The following is a 15793-nucleotide window of genomic DNA, read 5'->3' on the forward strand; positions in this document are numbered from 1 at the left end:
GGCTCCATCCCCGCTCCATCCCCGCTCCATCCCCGGCTCCATCCCCGCTCCATCCCGGCTCCATCCCCGCTCCATCCCCGCTCCATCCCCGCTCCATCCCCGCTCCAGCTCCGCTCCATCCCCGCTCCATCCCGGCTCCATCCCCGCTCCATCCCGGCTCCATCCCGGCTCCATCCCCGCTCCATCCCGGCTCCATCCCCGCTCCATCCCCGCTCCATCCCGGTTCCATCCCCGCTCCATCCCCGCTCCATCCCGGCTCCATCCCCGCTCCATCCCGGCTCCATCCCCGCTCCATCCCGGCTCCATCCCCGCTCCATCCCGGCTCCATCCCGGCTCCATCCCGGCTCCATCCCCGCTCCATCCCCGCTCCATCCCGGCTCCATCCCGGCTCCATCCCGGCTCCATCCCCGCTCCATCCCGGCTCCATCCCCGCTCCATCCCCGCTCCATCCCGGTTCCATCCCCGCTCCATCCCCGCTCCATCCCCGGCTCCATCCCGGCTCCATCCCCGGCTCCATCCCGGCTCCATCCCCGCTCCATCCCCGCTCCATCCCCGCTCCATCCCCGCTCCATCCCGGCTCCATCCCCGCTCCCGCCCGCTCGCCCCCCTCAGTCCCCGCGGCGCGGGCGCCCCCTGGCGGCGGCCGGGCGGGGCGGGGCGCGGCGGAGGAAGCGGGGGCGGCGCGCGCGCCGTGTCCCTCCGCGCGGGGCGCGCGCCCAGATCCCTCCGCCGAGCCCGTGGCGGCGGGAGCGGCCGTGGCCATGGCCCGCGGAGCGGGGCCCGCGCTCGCCGCGCTCCTCGCCCTGGGGCTGGCCGTGCTCCGCCGCGCCGAGCCCGCCGCCGGTGAGTGCCGGGGGACGCGGGGGGGAGGCTGCGGCGCGGCGCCGAGCGCGGGGCGGCGCGGGGGGGACCGGCCGCTGTCTGCCGCCGGGGAAGGGCAGCCGCGGCCGGGTGACATCGCGCGGGGGGCCCGGGGCCGCCGGCGCTTTGTGCGGGCGGCCCCCGAGGCGGGCGGGGGCGGCGGGCTGAGCCCCGCGGGAGCGGCGCTGCCCGGGGAGCCGCGGGAGCCGCCCCGGGCTGCCCGAGCGAGGGATGCGCTCGTCCCGGGCCGGGGCGGCCGCAGCGGGAGAAAGGGGCTTGCGCGCCCGTCGCTTCGCATACCTGCGCAGCGAACCTTTGTTGGGGACATTCCTGCACACACGGAGGGAATCTGCGTCTCCTCCTCCTCCCGCTAATCAGTCCAGGCGCGATAAAGCCATGTGTGCGCATCTGAGGGAAGTGCCGCTTTTTGTCACTGTTCCCCCTTGCATTATGTGCGAAGCTTGTCTGGAGCGCTGGTTCACAGCCATCACCGGGGGCTTCTGGTGAAGATCTCGTGGCATTTCCAGCAGCTCCTGCTCCCGGAGTGAAGCTTGTGCGCTCCTGCACCGCGTTAAAGCTACGGAGGACCAGCAGTCATTGATTGATTGCGCGCCTTCTCATTCCTTCTTTTCACTCTTGAGAGGCTAGATTGGTCGTCTTCTTCTTCACAAGATGACTTGTGAAGAGTGCAGCTATGGGAGAAACTATTAGTGGAAGCTGTTTAGGGATGAGCAAGCAAGACACTGGTATTTTCAATACTTTTCTTGTTCAGTATGGTTTTGGAGTGGAAATTGTTGACTGCGGAATTTTGACCACTTCTTGCTGGTTTGGATGCAGAGTAGTTGGGTCAGTCAATCGGTCTGTTTTGACTTTGAAATGGTCAAATTAAAAATGGTCAGTATTTGTCTCCTGGGAGAAATGTTGTTGGGGTTTTTTTCCGGTAATCCCCCCTGAAAGCCGATTTAGTTTTGCTAATATGTTGCAAGAAGGTAGTTGGGGTTTAAAAAAAAAAGGTGTTTCACAATTGTGTTTTGGCTAGGTTTGTTCAAAAGGAGAATTAAAGGGTCTTTCAGGGTTCTTAGAAATATGCTTTTGTGGTAGCATGGACTTGTGGTGCACAGGAGCACTGTCATTTCTGGAAATGGCTTATACAGTTCAGTGAGATGACAAAATACTAATTTTGCAAAGCCTAAATGTCGTGTCCACTTAGTGAAACTGTACTTTCATGCGAACAATTTAGCAGCTTATTGCTGGCCCTTTCCCTGAGGGGCTGAGAGAAGTAGCTGTGGCATCACCTGTTGTCACTTGCCTGGGTACGCATGCCTGAGGTGGTTGAGGTCCTCCCATGCTGCCGAAATTTTTTGCCCTTGTGGTTGAAATCTCTTCCTGGTGCTGAACAAAGGCTGGTCGGCAGAGGTGACAAATCCAGGCTGAAAGCGACTCTTGTTGTTGCGAGATACTGACCCGCATCTGGTCAGCATCACTCCCTGGGAGTGGGAGCCGTGCCTTGAATTAATGGGAAAGGGAAAGATGAAGTCACCGAAAGGGTATTTTCGGGTGCGTGTTCAACTGGCTTGATGGTCTTTTGCAAGAGAGGGCAGGTACCTGCTGTCAGCCCTCTTGGTCAATAAATGGGAGGCTCCTGGATGCACGGAGCGCTATGGTTTGGACTACTCAGCCTTGTCTCATCATGCAGGCCCCATGGTGCAGCAACTCGCTTTTCCAGTTTAGTTTTGCAAAGGGCTGCAGTTGAAGGTGCAGTAAGCTGGGGTGGGGCAGCAACACCTGCGCTTTTGGTGAGGGATACTTACCTGATAATTGCTGAGAACCATTCCTTTCTCTGCTGGGAAGGCAGAGGGATCCCGGTTGTCAAGCCCACCCTAATTACCCGCTGTCCTTAACTCTGGTGCTCTCTCTCACCAGGCTGCTGCTGCTGCCTGCCAGCCCGTGTTTCTAACAGGTTACAATCCATTTTCAATCGGTGCTGTGCTGCCGTGGACTGCAGTTTGAGGTCTTTAGTATTCACCCAGTGAAATTCAGAGGACTTCAGATAACGCTGACAGTGCTGGTCTGCTTGATATGGATTTTTATGGGAGAACAAGTTTGACTTCATTTTTTGAAGGTGTTGCTACCTATCAGATTTGTTCTTATCAAAGATGCTGATTTAGACTTTCAAATGGGAGGGTTATGAAAATCTGGCTAACTCACATCAGTTTCTGCAGGGCATCACTTAGTCAGATGATAAATACGTGAAGATCCTCCTGCTCATGTTCTCAGGACTTGAATCCTTGGGAAAGGAGGACTCGCGCCTCTGGTGGCATTTGGCATTTGAATCTCTTTCAGTGGATGGGTTGGGTTTTTGTCAACTTCCACAGCTACTTCCCCCCCCTATTTTTTTAAAATTATTTTCTGTTGTTGCACTAAGTGGGTGATTACCTTCAGTAGATCCTGTTTGGGTTCTCTCCTTTCCAAAATTGGTGTCTGTGCCATGAGAGAGAATGAGTGTCTGGCCTTTGAACCCAGGACAAGGAGTAGGTGAAAAAACAGAAGCAGGACTCTGGCAGCCTGTTTCTTCTGGGAATCTATTTTAGCATCAAAACCAAGCAGTTGCAATAGTAGCTCCAGGTATACCATCTTTTCCTTTGAGTTTGTACTCTTGGCTAGTGACTCTTCAGTGGAGCATCCATACCATGATTATTGTCACCCTTCCTTTGGGACACCTTAGGGTAACATCATCCACCTTGGGGGGAAAAAGAGCTTTCCTAAGCACATGTTAAAAAGTCACTTTGTGGATTTTTTTAGGTCTTCAGTTTCTCCAAATTCATTTTGAAATCATCTCTCCAACAGAAGTTGAAGGCCTGTCTAGTAGAAATAGTGCTTATATCATTCTAAGCAGGGTCCTCCGAGATCTGCAGAAATAATCGTTCGTTCTGTTTAGAAAATAGTCTGTTCCTAGGGCACATGTCCTTTTTTTAGCCTGCCATGGGGATGAAAAAAGAGCTTTGTATCTCAAAATGGCACGGGTGCCTGCTGTTTGTCCCATGCAGCAAGCCTTCCTCTCGCCTCCCTGACATCACCCTGGCCAGCTGCAGAAGCGCTGCCCAGAGCAGGCGCTGGGATAACATTTCTGCACGGGCAGACATGCTCAGCGTTCACATTAATAAAGATTTAGTGCTGCAGAATGGCAGCAGGAACACTTGGGAGAAGAGGCGAGTATGGCTCCTGCCTGCCAGATTGCCATGGAAACACCAATACCTCTTCAGCTCTTTAATTGCCCTCCCTACATTTTTTTGTTGAAAACTTTTTTTTTTTTTTTTCCCTCCTAACCGAGTGCTTTATCTCGCAGTTCTGGATTTTAGGTATTTTGGCTTTGTTTGGAAAACTGCAAATGGCGGAAGGCAGAGGACAGTAGCTGTGTGGGGAGATGGAGAACATGGTGACTGATTGTCTTTCAAACTGTGTTACAAGCTCATCCTAAATTCAGTATCTATTACAATGCGAGTTTTATCGATAGTTTTTCAGTGGCAGCAGTGTCACATGAACTGTAGCTGCATCTGATATAGATATCAGTGTTCCTGCAGCTTCCTGGGCCTGACACCCCAATGATCAAAGACTTCAACTCTACCTGTGAATCTACAGGAGGGTTCCCAGCTCTGTTCTTAGGGGCGTTAATTAGTAGTTTTTGCTGGTCCTAGGTGTTTGGAAGAGATATTTGAACCAGATGATGACAGGACATGGGGTTCTGCATGTCCAAGAGCTTCGCGTAGTCAGATTTGCTCTTGGCATCTTCAAATGAAAAAAAAAAAAAAAACCAACCAAAAAACTGATTAATTTCTTCATGTTTACAGGCTTGTTCTTCTGAAATCCACTTAATTATTTTCTTTTCAAAGTTGTTTGCACTTGTCTAGAGCATTAGTGAAGGAAACCGGTTTAAATATTAAAGTTTTCTCTCCCGAAAGGTATAGGGTATTGGTTGAGTGCCTTCACACTTCTCTGAGCTCTGCTTTGCTTCTCAGCTGAGTCTTGCATTATCCAATTGATTTCAGGCTTTTGTGTGTAAAAACAGTGGAGATGTCTTACTCTGATTAAAGCAATTCACTTTACAGACTGTTTCCATGCCCTGTAGACAAGTTTTGTCTTTAACTACTACCCTCAGTGTGTGAAGTGTAAACTGGTCAGTTTGTTTAAATTCCCCAAATGTTAATGGTTTCTAAATCTGAGCTGAGTATAAGGCTTTACTGCTTTTTCACAGTAGGGATTTTTGCCAGTTTTCTTCCTTCCCCCTCCATGTGCCTGCTGTAGGATGATCTGTTATTCAGAAAAAAAAAAAAAAGAAAAAGCTATTTTCCTATTTTCAACTAGCTGGTATTTACTAGTGGTTTCTTCCCTGCTATATAATCTCACTGGCACTGTAATCTCTTGAGGTTAGTGAACAGCATAATTAGTCCTTTGTGGTTTTCCTCCAAAATTTGGTTATCTTTGGGTATTCTCCCCATATGTACAGTGCTGCTTACTCCTTACCAGCTCTTCCAGCAGTTGTGTGTTGTGCTGCTGTGGAAGCATTTTGTCCCTTTCTGCACATGGAGGACCTTCCTACAGAATGTACCTCATGTTTCAGCATTAACTGCTTTTTTCACGCTCTGTTTTTCCTGAAGGGAATCAGCAGCTGTCTTTCTCTCCCTTGGAATTTGAGACCCCCTTGATTTGTTGTGTAACTGGTGTTTCTGGCCATGCTGATGGTTGTCCTCTGCAGAGCTGATCCACCTCTGACAAGCAGCCCTGAGCATGGGATTTTCCATGCCTCGTCTTGTGTTGCTGTTGTTTGAGGGCTCCAAATCCTTTTTCCTCCTCTCCCTTCATACATAATGGGTAGCACAGTTGAACTGACAGGCTGATTCTCATGAATCTCAATCAAGACAGAAAATTCACTGGCTGCATAAAGGTTATAGAAACTTGTTTTGTCCTTTACTTTCTGTCTTGTCTTAAAGGCGATTTTAGCTTGACTTTTTTCCTACGTTCAAGTAAGTTGTTTTCCACCCACTCCCACAAGAAAGCTTTTGAACCTATGGGCGAGCTTTAACCACATAGGACAAAGGGCTTGGTTCTGAGTTTCTATGAATATAATGAAACTTACGGACAGAAAGAGGAGAGAGGCACATGTAGTGTCCTCCTGAGGAGAAAGCTGTACCAGCAGCTCAGCTGTGTTCTCTGCCAGGACATCGCTCTACCCTTATTTAAAGTAAAACCTCTGGTCAGAGCCTGCACCTTCTGAAATGCAGCATAAACAACCACAAAGCTACGGGAAATCAGCTTTGTAATGTCTCTTTCTCACAGCATTAATTGTTTTGGTGTTTTTCATACCTATTTCTGCTTGACTTTCTCTGAATTTGTGGGCAAGGAGATTATTGGCATTACTTTCCTTTGGGTAGTTTGAACAAAGCCCTTTCAGACTTGCTCTGGTTATGGCTCGAGTTCCCTATAGCAAAGTTCTCTCAAAAGCTGAACTCTGACACAACTTCTGATCTTAATCCTACACTATTTATTTTAAATTTATAGCCAAGAAAATATTTGAATTTATAGTAGGCAGATGACGTATGGAAACCAAATCACAACATCCAGATAATCTTGGCATCATAAAGAACACTGAGGCAGAAACAAAACTTTTCTTTCCCCCCTAGATTTTAACTGTCTCTTTAGCCAAAAAGAAAAATCAAATCTAGGCATAATTGTGCCCCAGTTGTGAGCTTCAGATTTGGATGTTGAAATTTGCAGCATTCCCTGTAGTGTATCTTGTGCTTGTTTTACAGCAGTGGTTATCTGGTTTTCCCTCTGGCTTTGGAAAATAGTCTTGGTAGGATGTTAAACATCAGGGTAGAGTTTGCATTTCAGTACAGGCAAGGGTTGGTATGGACTCCAGGCTGGGCAGTATCACTTCAAGTGTTCCTCTTGCCTGCACTCAGGAGCCCTTTTTGAGAAGTCCTTCAACCTTGGCTGCAGTGACAGCTGGGAATTGGGTACTCCTTTCTGGAATGGCCTGCTCTCTCCAGCCTTTTGCAAAACAGAGAGTGTCCTCCCAATATCCCTGTAATATGCCTAAAATTCACAAAGCTAACCTGCCTTCTGGCAGGCTATGGCAAGCCCAGAAAGCCACCCAACAAGTCACCATTTCTGTTTGTGTTAAACACAGAAGAAAACTGTCAAAAGCAGCTGTCAGAGCCTTGACAGTGTGCTGATGCTGTCTATATATGGCTTCTGGAAAAGTGGCTTTATCTTTTCAAGGCAAGGCTGCCTTCTCTCATGCTGTACACACCAGAGTATTTCCAGTTCACACAGTGCATGTAGCAAAACAAACTTTTAATGCTGGCTGAGGTAGAAGGTAGTTTCTGGCACTTTTGACTCTTGATCTCAACATGGTAGAGTAGCAGAGAAGTAGCTTTTGAAGTGATTTGTGTTGAAATGCCTTGGTTTTGCATGTGTTGTGAAATTTTTATGAAAGATATAATGAAATACAGGAAGACAGTGCTTTGTGCACAGAAATGCTAATTTTACTGTGAGAACTGTAGTCTTCTATTTCCCTTGTGATTTCTTTTTTTTTTCCAAAAGAAGTCACGTGACTCTTTAATATTATTTTAATATAGAATATGGTTACATTTACATTCACTTCAGCTGTAGTTGCATTTCAAAGTATTTCTATTTAGTCTAAAGCTGAAAAAGAAGTATTTTTGTATTTGTTTTCTTAGCTTCTTTCACTACTGAATTACTATAGACAAATATATCCCATTGTCTCTGTGAAAGAACTCTAAAGGCTGGTAGTAGTTTAATGACCTGCTGAACAGCAGTTCAAGGTGGGAATAATTTGTCAAAAACCACAGGAAAATTAATCATTACTTTGCTAAAGCCTCTCTGCTGTGTCTGTATTTGCCCTAGCAAACCAAGCTGGAATCCTTGGTTGGGATCCTTACTGTGACCCCGTCAGTCTCTCGTTCCCCTCTGTGTGGCTGTGCTGGAAGGTGTTTTTGGCCAAGTGCTGGTTAAGCTTTTACTATGCGGGTTACAAAATCAACTGGCTGCTCAGTTCTCCCTGGGGACGCGGGTACTCGACGAGATTACAAAATTGCGTTTGAAAGCACGAGCACAATAGAAATAATCCTCTGAGTATTTGCTTCACTGGCTCGACTGGTGTGAAAAGAATGGAAATTCGAGGTGGTGAGATGAGAATACCGAGGCTGGTTCCCCTCCTGTCCCTCTGAAGCGTGGCACCGCTCGCTTTAAGCCTCCTGGAGCAGGCTGGGCGGTGGGAGTCACTGGGATCGCGACGCTTTCCCTCGGACACAGAGCAGTTTCTCTTGGACACGGCGTAACCGAGCCCTGCTAACTGGAGCTAATCTTGGCTGTGAAAACAAGCTGCTGCCGTGTTAGACAGCAGCAGATGAAGTTTGGAGTCAAAGCCGTGTGGACGTTGCGGTTAAATGGGATAGAAATTGTCAGACAGGTGCGAGTCAGCCGGAGTGTTCCTGCCCGCTGTGGGGGAATGCCATGCAAAATCCCTGTTAATATTTCTGTCGCTTAGTAACCCTGACCTCGGGGGTTATCTGAAAGGGGCTCAGAGTGGAATTTTGTTCATTTCCTGAGAGCTCTGCAGAAGCAGCGCCATCCAAGTGCCCCTTTTGCAGAAATCAAGTTAACAGCAGCAAGCATACTTGTATTGTGGGAAGCACTGAGAATTTTCCCGGGGATCTGGGTTGAATTTAACTGTATCTATAGGGATTGTGAGCGTGAAACGTTCCTATAGTGCCTCATAGTGCGTGTGACCTGTTAATGTGCTCCAGGGTCATTGAGAAATAACACTTCAAGCCCTGGACTGCAGAACCAGAGGCTGTTCCAAGCTGTCCAGTTGCTGGACTGAATTTGGTTGGTTTGCAGGGAGAGCTTAGTGGGACTGCTGTGTTAACTCTTCCAAGTCCCATTCCTTAGTCACCAGCATATCAACCTCAGTGATGGTTTGCACCAGTTTTCCCTGATATCCCTTGCTGAGTTTGTACTGAAAATTTAGCACCACTCTAGGAAAGGAAATCCATCCTTAAAGAAAAAGTGTGTGTGTGGGGGGGGCAGTCAATCCTCCAACAGCTGGCTGACAAGTGGGCAGTTTAGGTGGTTGGATATTATTGGTGACTTTAATTAAGGTTGGTTAAACACTTTCCCAAATGCAATAAGGTTATGGAAAGAGGGTCTGTAAAGGCATGGAAAGATGCGAGTTTGGGAGAGAGACAGAACTGGAAGCTGGGAAGAGCTTGTGACTTCTTGGTCTGTGGATAAGTTCAAGACAGGATCCAGCTGATCTGGTTCTGCGAGCTTTATCTTGTAGTTTGGTGCAATTCAAATGGCAGGCTGTGCTCTAAGTGGAATGGCTCAAGTTTTGTGGTTCCGAAGTGCCCTCTGCTCCTGCAGAGTTTCCATCCTTCTGGTCACTTTGGGGTGCTGCTTCGTGTCCCTGTGAAGGGAAAAGCACTTGCCAGAGCTGGAGGTTCCATCAGGACAGGCCTCACTAGAGCTTCCTGTAGACTTGGATAAAAACTGGCTGGCCTTAAGCTGTGCCATACTTAATGCCTTTTTAAAAACAGTAGCAAAAACATCAAGTGTGAGCTACAGAGGATCTTCTTAGAAATACCACATTCTTTGCTGAAAGTTGTCAACTGCTCTGGTGTTTTCCACTTATTTGCAAGCATGATCCTGTCTGAAATCAGAGGGCCACAACAGTACATGTTGCAGCAAATTCTGGATTGCTGGTGACAATCAGCAGGTCAGCTCATGAGGGACAGATGCCCCTGTTTCACTGCCTGCTATCCCTAGAGACAATAAAAAAGAAGGAAAGGATTTGAGACAAAATATTCTGGAAGAAGGCTTAGGAGTAGCTGCTTTGTATTTAAGAGAATTTCAGTCCAGAATTTTGATCAGAAAGCAGTAACTGAGGACGCTTAACCCAAAGTACGCAGGTGCTGACACGAATGTCTTTGGAGCTTACTGAAATTACTGCACACTTTGCTTTGAAAACCTACCTTCAAGAAATTCTGGAAAGATTTGGTTGCCTGATGAACAAATCAGTATTTGATTTCTGTTTCAGTCTGGCTCTTTTGATGCTGCCAGAGATGAAATTAAACTATGTGATAGTGTCTTTGTTTTTGTTCCAGTCTATAAAATTTTCATTCCCCAGAATACGCTAATGAAGCTTTGACTTGACATGTATTGTAGCTATGGGTTTGATGGTTCTTTTCTTTTCTTTTCTTTCAGCTCTGCAGTGTATGGATGACTCCAAGCCGTGTGTTAATGAGGGAAAGTGCATTCCATATCAAAATGGTACAGGATATTGCAAGTAAGTTGGTTTCATTTCTAATCAATTTAATTACCTATTTTCTTTCCTTCAGGGCCTTAACCAGAAAGGAAGTGTGATTTTTTTGAGATTTTCTTACAGGCTTCTTTCAGCATAACAGTTTTAGCACATTTGATGTTTCTTTATAATGCATTAGTTCTTGTGTGCCAGCTTTTTGTAATGTCAGAAATCTTTATAATGCATTAGTTCTTGTGTGCTAGCTTTTTCTAATGTAAGAAATCTTTATAATGCATTAGTTCTTGTGTGCCAACTTTTTGTAACGTAAGAAATCTGGGATTCTTGTTCAGCATTTGGGTTTGGATCTTGTCAGTTGGATTTCTTTGCTCTAGGTTGGGAACTGAGGCCAAACCCATCATAGAGGTAAACTCTGTACCTTGTTTCCAGACCCACAAGCTAAGTTGAAACTTGCTCTCCATCTTAATAACTCCCTTGCTTTATAGAACTCCGGCCTCAATTTAAATATTTTTGAGGTTTTTCAGAGCTATTTTGCACTCTGAAGTGTTCTAATTCCCTTCTACTGCTTGAGAGCAAGTAATACATGTGAGTTGCTAAAACACACTAACAACCCTCCCAACCAAACATCCACATTTGTTTACATTTTGTAAATAGATTTTGGTAAATGATGACACCCATCTTCACTTCGTTGCTGCATGGCAAGCTCATCAGCAGGAGCTTTGGCAGGGTGTTTGGTTATCTGGAGAACATCACATATATTTAAATGCTGTTCACCTTTCAAACTGCAGTATTTAGATTTTTTTTTTTTTAAATAAAGTGCTGTTTTTCCAAAAGATGAATCCTCTTTGTTTGGGCTAATTTATTACATCAGCAATAATCAGATTATTTTCTAGAGGTTGTTTACTTCATAAGTTCAAGTTGTATCATTTTCTAGCATGCTAAGACATTATCTTAGTGCCAGCATTCTTTAAATGCTAGTCAATTTTCTCCTGTTGATTTGGCTTGGCTAACACAGAGCTATGCTCCTCACACTTCTTTGCACTTCCATCTTCCTAACCACAACCTTTAGTTCTCTATTAATGTGGTACATAGAGCTCAGTGTACTGAAATTGCACCTGTGGCACACAAAGGGAAAATCATAATCTAATTGGAGGTTCAAATCGATACCTGATGTGCAGAAAGGCCACAGAAGAGCAAATATGTAACTTGTTATTCCCTGGAAGTCTCTTAAAATTTCTGGCTCTTGCCTGGTTCCTAATATTTTCCTGTCCATGCTTTTATATTGATGTCACCTTAAAGGAGCTGCCCTTCTGAAAAGAGAGCAGGAACATTTCTTGCTTTTCACTTGTATTTTAAGACTGAAACAAGAAACAGGTGTCTTCTGTAGGTGTTTCTGATGTGTACTTAAGCATGTTAATCTGGAGCCAAAGTATGTAGGTTGCAATAAAGGTAATAAACAAGACTGGTATTGATGTTGGTGCTGCTTTTACCTTCCTCAGGACATTTTCTCCAACTTGCATGTTCCTCTTAACCACGTTTTAGCAATTGTTTTTTACAGCCTCTGTTGGTTCATCTGATTAATTTCTGCACTGTTTGTAGTGCAGTTTGGATCTTGACGCATTTCCCTCATTACAATGGCAGCTTTGACCAGTGTTACATTTTTTTAGCACGCATTTACTATAATAACGTTGCCTTCCTCCTTGTCGTGCAAAGTGTTCTTGCAAGGTTTTAAACCGACCCCTCCTTCAAGAAACAGCTCAGCTCCTTTGCAGGTGCCCTATTAACTGGAAACGCTAACAAAAACCTGTGTACAGAGATTAGTAAGTGTCTTTTAGTTCTGGCTGAAGAACACTTTTTTGCAGAAAGGAAGGAACAAAGTAGCAAAACCCACCTCAGTTGTGGAGTCTCTACCTTTAGCAAGCTGATTCTTAGCATCCTGTTTTGGTTTTAACTTTTTTTTTTTTTTCCTTTCCTGCACTATGAGGAACTCTGAATAGGGGAACTTTCTCTCCGGTTTAGTGACCTACATGACTTTCTGAATTTTTGATGGTTGTGAGAGTAGAAATGTTTTGCTCAGGAAATTGAATTTATTACTAAAGCCAGTGCCTTGGCTTCTAAGTCTGCAGAATCTCTCACTGATTAGCAGCATCTCCACCCCTTCCACTTTCTTAAAGTTATCTGCAGTACTTCCTTTGCTGGGTAATAAGTTATTATAACTGGCTCTCTTCCTCTTTCTGTATCTCCTCTTGGCTGAGTTGTTTGTTGTAGTGTGTGGTCGGGTCCTGTCAGTCTGGCTGTCTCCTAGGTGAACTGCTGAGGGAGAGCCTGCCTCAGCAATAACCAAAAGTGATAAGATGTGAGTAAGCACTGATAACAAAGCACCTAGTCTTGATGTTTGGCCCAGCAGTGGATGGCAGCATATTGCTGAAGCAGCTTCCTGTGAAGATCCTGTAGCATCTACTCTGTTGAAAGAGAAATGTGCTTTCCAGCTAAGAAACATCCATGGTGGTGTATCTGGCATCTGTTATGGGAACAGTGATTGTGACCCCTGTAAGGAAGCTGGGGTTGGAGCTTTATCAGATTGCTCCTGTGAGTGCCCTTTAGGCAGCTCTGTTCCCCTGGTGACGCTGCTGGCCCATGGCTGTCATTCTGTGGCACTGCTCAATAAAGTTATGACCTCCTCTGACCTTGATTTTTATATTTAGAAAATTACACATTCCTGTGTTTGCATCTTCCAAAGACAGATTTTTTTTGTGTGTGAGAGCTCTTTTCTACATTCATTCAGTGAGTGTCACAGTGAGGATGCAGGCCTTATTCCACAGAATACATCTGTATCTGCAGCAGCACTGAAGAGCATCTGTCCTTCCATGCTTTCTTGGTCCTGCTTTGACAAAAGGCAGGCTCCTTTTGGAGTTTGGCTTTGCTTTGCATTGTGATGGGTAGGGTTTTTTTTCCCCTTAAAGCATCTCTAGGTAGCCTTTTACACTCTGCAGTGTCAAACATGAAGGAGCCTTCTTGTATCCTCTCATATCCAAGGGGAAGCAGGATAACAGTTCCTCGTTGCTTAATGCTGATTGTGACCATCACAGCAAGGCAATTTCTTGTCTCTCTCCTGCTGGATGACTGGGAAGCAGTAGTGGGAAGGGTCCATGGGGCAGTGCAGTGAACTTGCAGTGTTTCTGCAGTTGCAGCAGGCTGGGGAGGAAGGTGTGGGCACAGGGAGCTGTTCCAAGGACAAGCAGAGCAGAGATTTTGGCATCACTGCCTGCCGTTTTCCGAGCACGAGGATCTGCTCCGCTGCAGGTGGATGCAGGATGGGCAGCGCCTCTGCTTGGAATGGGGCAGGACCCTTGAGCAGGGAGGCTCTTAACTGATATCCCCATGTTCCACCAGCTGTGGCCTCTCCCAGCTTCCCACCCCAGCGGCAGGGAGCAGAAGCAGGACTGCCCCAGGGAGAGAAGCAGAAGTGGGAAGGGACTTGACATAGGAGTGCTGCAAGGCTTAGGAAGGAAACTGGGCCTTGCTGCTTCTTGTGCTTGGCAGGCTTTGAGGACTGAATTTTTGACCTTAGGATTGTTGCAATTTGTGTATCGAAAGGGATAGCTGTAGCTCTGTGAAACCAAGTGCTGCTTTAACACTGAGGTCTTCTGTTACTCCTGATGGTGTCAAAAACCTCAGAGCTGTGCTTGGTCAAGTGGGGACACTGGAGTGCCAAGAGGACAGTCTCCTGCAGCACATCCTTTCCTGCCCCACGCTGCCAGGGTTTGTACAGCTTTGTGTGCCTTTGTCTCTTCAGTGAGCAGTGCTTCTCTCACTGTGTGCTGAAGTTTATGCACCTTTTCCATGGCATGATACAGTTTCTGTGTCTTATGTGTAGACAGGCAACAGGAGGACCTCCAGAAAATGCTAAACTCAAAGCAGCAATGGCATGGCCATTAGGGGCTGGTATCTTAATTCTAGCTGCCAGTAACTTCAACTCCCTTGCAAGGTTTTTGAACTACTTTTCCTTCAAGATGGACCTTCCTAAATGAATTTTAACTTGGATTTAAGAGGACTTCTGGGGCTGAAGGCAAGATCCAAGACCGCAGAACTGCTTCTGAGACTGCAGCTGATATCTGCTTAGGATCTGTCTCGAGAGACTAATCACTCCTAGACTAGTGAATGGGGAATACCCATAGGAGACCTTGTAGCAGGATGAGGTCTGAGAGTTTTCCAGAAGAGGCTAAATGCAGAAGATGAGAAGCTGTCCCTTTCTGAGAATGGTCTGCCCTTTTCTGTTTCCTTCTGTCTCCTTTCAGAAGTTAAAGGAGACCCTTGAGACCAGGGCAGAGGAAAAAGGGGAGAGTACACGCACTGCTAGCCTAGATTCTGGGAACAGAGTAGTGATTTTCAGTCATAATTTTTTATTGTGAATTACCTGTGTGCACCAAAAGCTCTTCAGAGCTCTGATGGGCAAGAAAATCTGAACTAAAGCGTGTCTGTTGGGACTGTGGCTGCTGTTGCTGCGTGGGGCACTGTGGAGTGGCTCTCTGCAGAGGCACTTTCTGTGGGCTGGGAACAATAGCTGTGTGCTGCTTTAAAGGCAGGGCAGGGAGGCCGTCCCATCCCACCGCTCGCATTCAAAGTATGACGCATAAATGGGCGCCTTGAGACATGGGAAGGAGCGTTTGTAAAGCTAACCAGAGAATCCTGTTCTCCCTCCTGAGAGGAGGTGTAGGTGTGGGAGTCAGAACCTGGGAGCCAGAGGGAAGTCTGGTTAAAATCTGTAACAGAATAGCTGGGACCCTTCTCGCCTTAGTCATCAGAGGGAATTTTTTCCCCTTTTCGATGAAGCATCTTCCAATCAAAGTGGAGGGAGTGTTGGGTTGGAGGGGGGAGAGGCAGGACTATGAGGAAATGCTTCCCTTCGCTTTTTAAATTAAAACCATCTGCTTTCTTCTGTGCATCTCCAGATGATATCATGGGCCTGAGCAGAAAACTCCCATGAAAATCAAACATCTGGAAGTCTGGTTAAAATTGTCTATAAGGTGCATTTGAAGAGACTGTCTTATGAATATGCCCAGGCAGACATAGTACAGCAGATGAGGAAGTTTTTCCAACAGACCAGACATATTTTCCAGAAGTCTATTGAAAGCAGGAGAGAACTAACTTTTGGAAGGTAACTTTGGTGTAGTTGTGTTGCAGAAGAGCCAAAAGTACAGCTTTTGTAAGACTTCTACTTTGATTTGCAGCATGAGGTTGTTAGAATGAATGAAGCTCTCTGGATTTGTGGATACTTCAAATTTGGATAAATACCTTTGTTTTGTTTCTACGTCTCTTGTTTAGCTCCATGAGAGCCTGAGCTAAGGCAAACGCAGGCTGGGGCTGAAAAGCAGGAGGGGAAAAAAAAAAAAAGAGGCTGAGCTCTAAAGTATTTGTGCTGGAAAGTAGCCCAGAGAGAGTAAAGGAGAAGCTTTAATTAGAAGCAGCTGCATAGCTGATGCAGCCCACAGGACATTTTCCCATTTCAAACTCTAGCTTTCAGAAATCATGATTTGAATTAAGTTGTATGTGAAATTTGTTCTTAAAAGATTAAATTCCTGTTGAAGT

General features: G+C 46.3%; 1 protein-coding gene across 2 annotated transcripts in view; it reads left to right on the top strand.

The window, feature by feature from the left end:
* Positions 1-758: 758 nt before the first annotated feature.
* Positions 759-15793, top strand: part of NOTCH2 (notch receptor 2) — an 83261-nt gene continuing 68226 nt past the window's right edge. For both annotated transcript variants that reach the window (XR_004148593.2, XM_021545971.3), the window contains exons 1-2: positions 759-843; positions 10150-10231. Coding sequence is in view for 1 of the 2 variants with exons in the window: in XM_021545971.3 (XP_021401646.2) it covers positions 762-843; positions 10150-10231 (164 nt within the window). In the remaining variant the exon portion in view is untranslated. The remainder of the gene's footprint in view (positions 844-10149; positions 10232-15793) is intronic.

The sequence above is a fragment of the Lonchura striata genome, chromosome 9, assembly GCF_046129695.1.
Source record: "Lonchura striata isolate bLonStr1 chromosome 9, bLonStr1.mat, whole genome shotgun sequence".
Taxonomy (NCBI): Eukaryota; Metazoa; Chordata; class Aves; order Passeriformes; family Estrildidae; genus Lonchura; species Lonchura striata.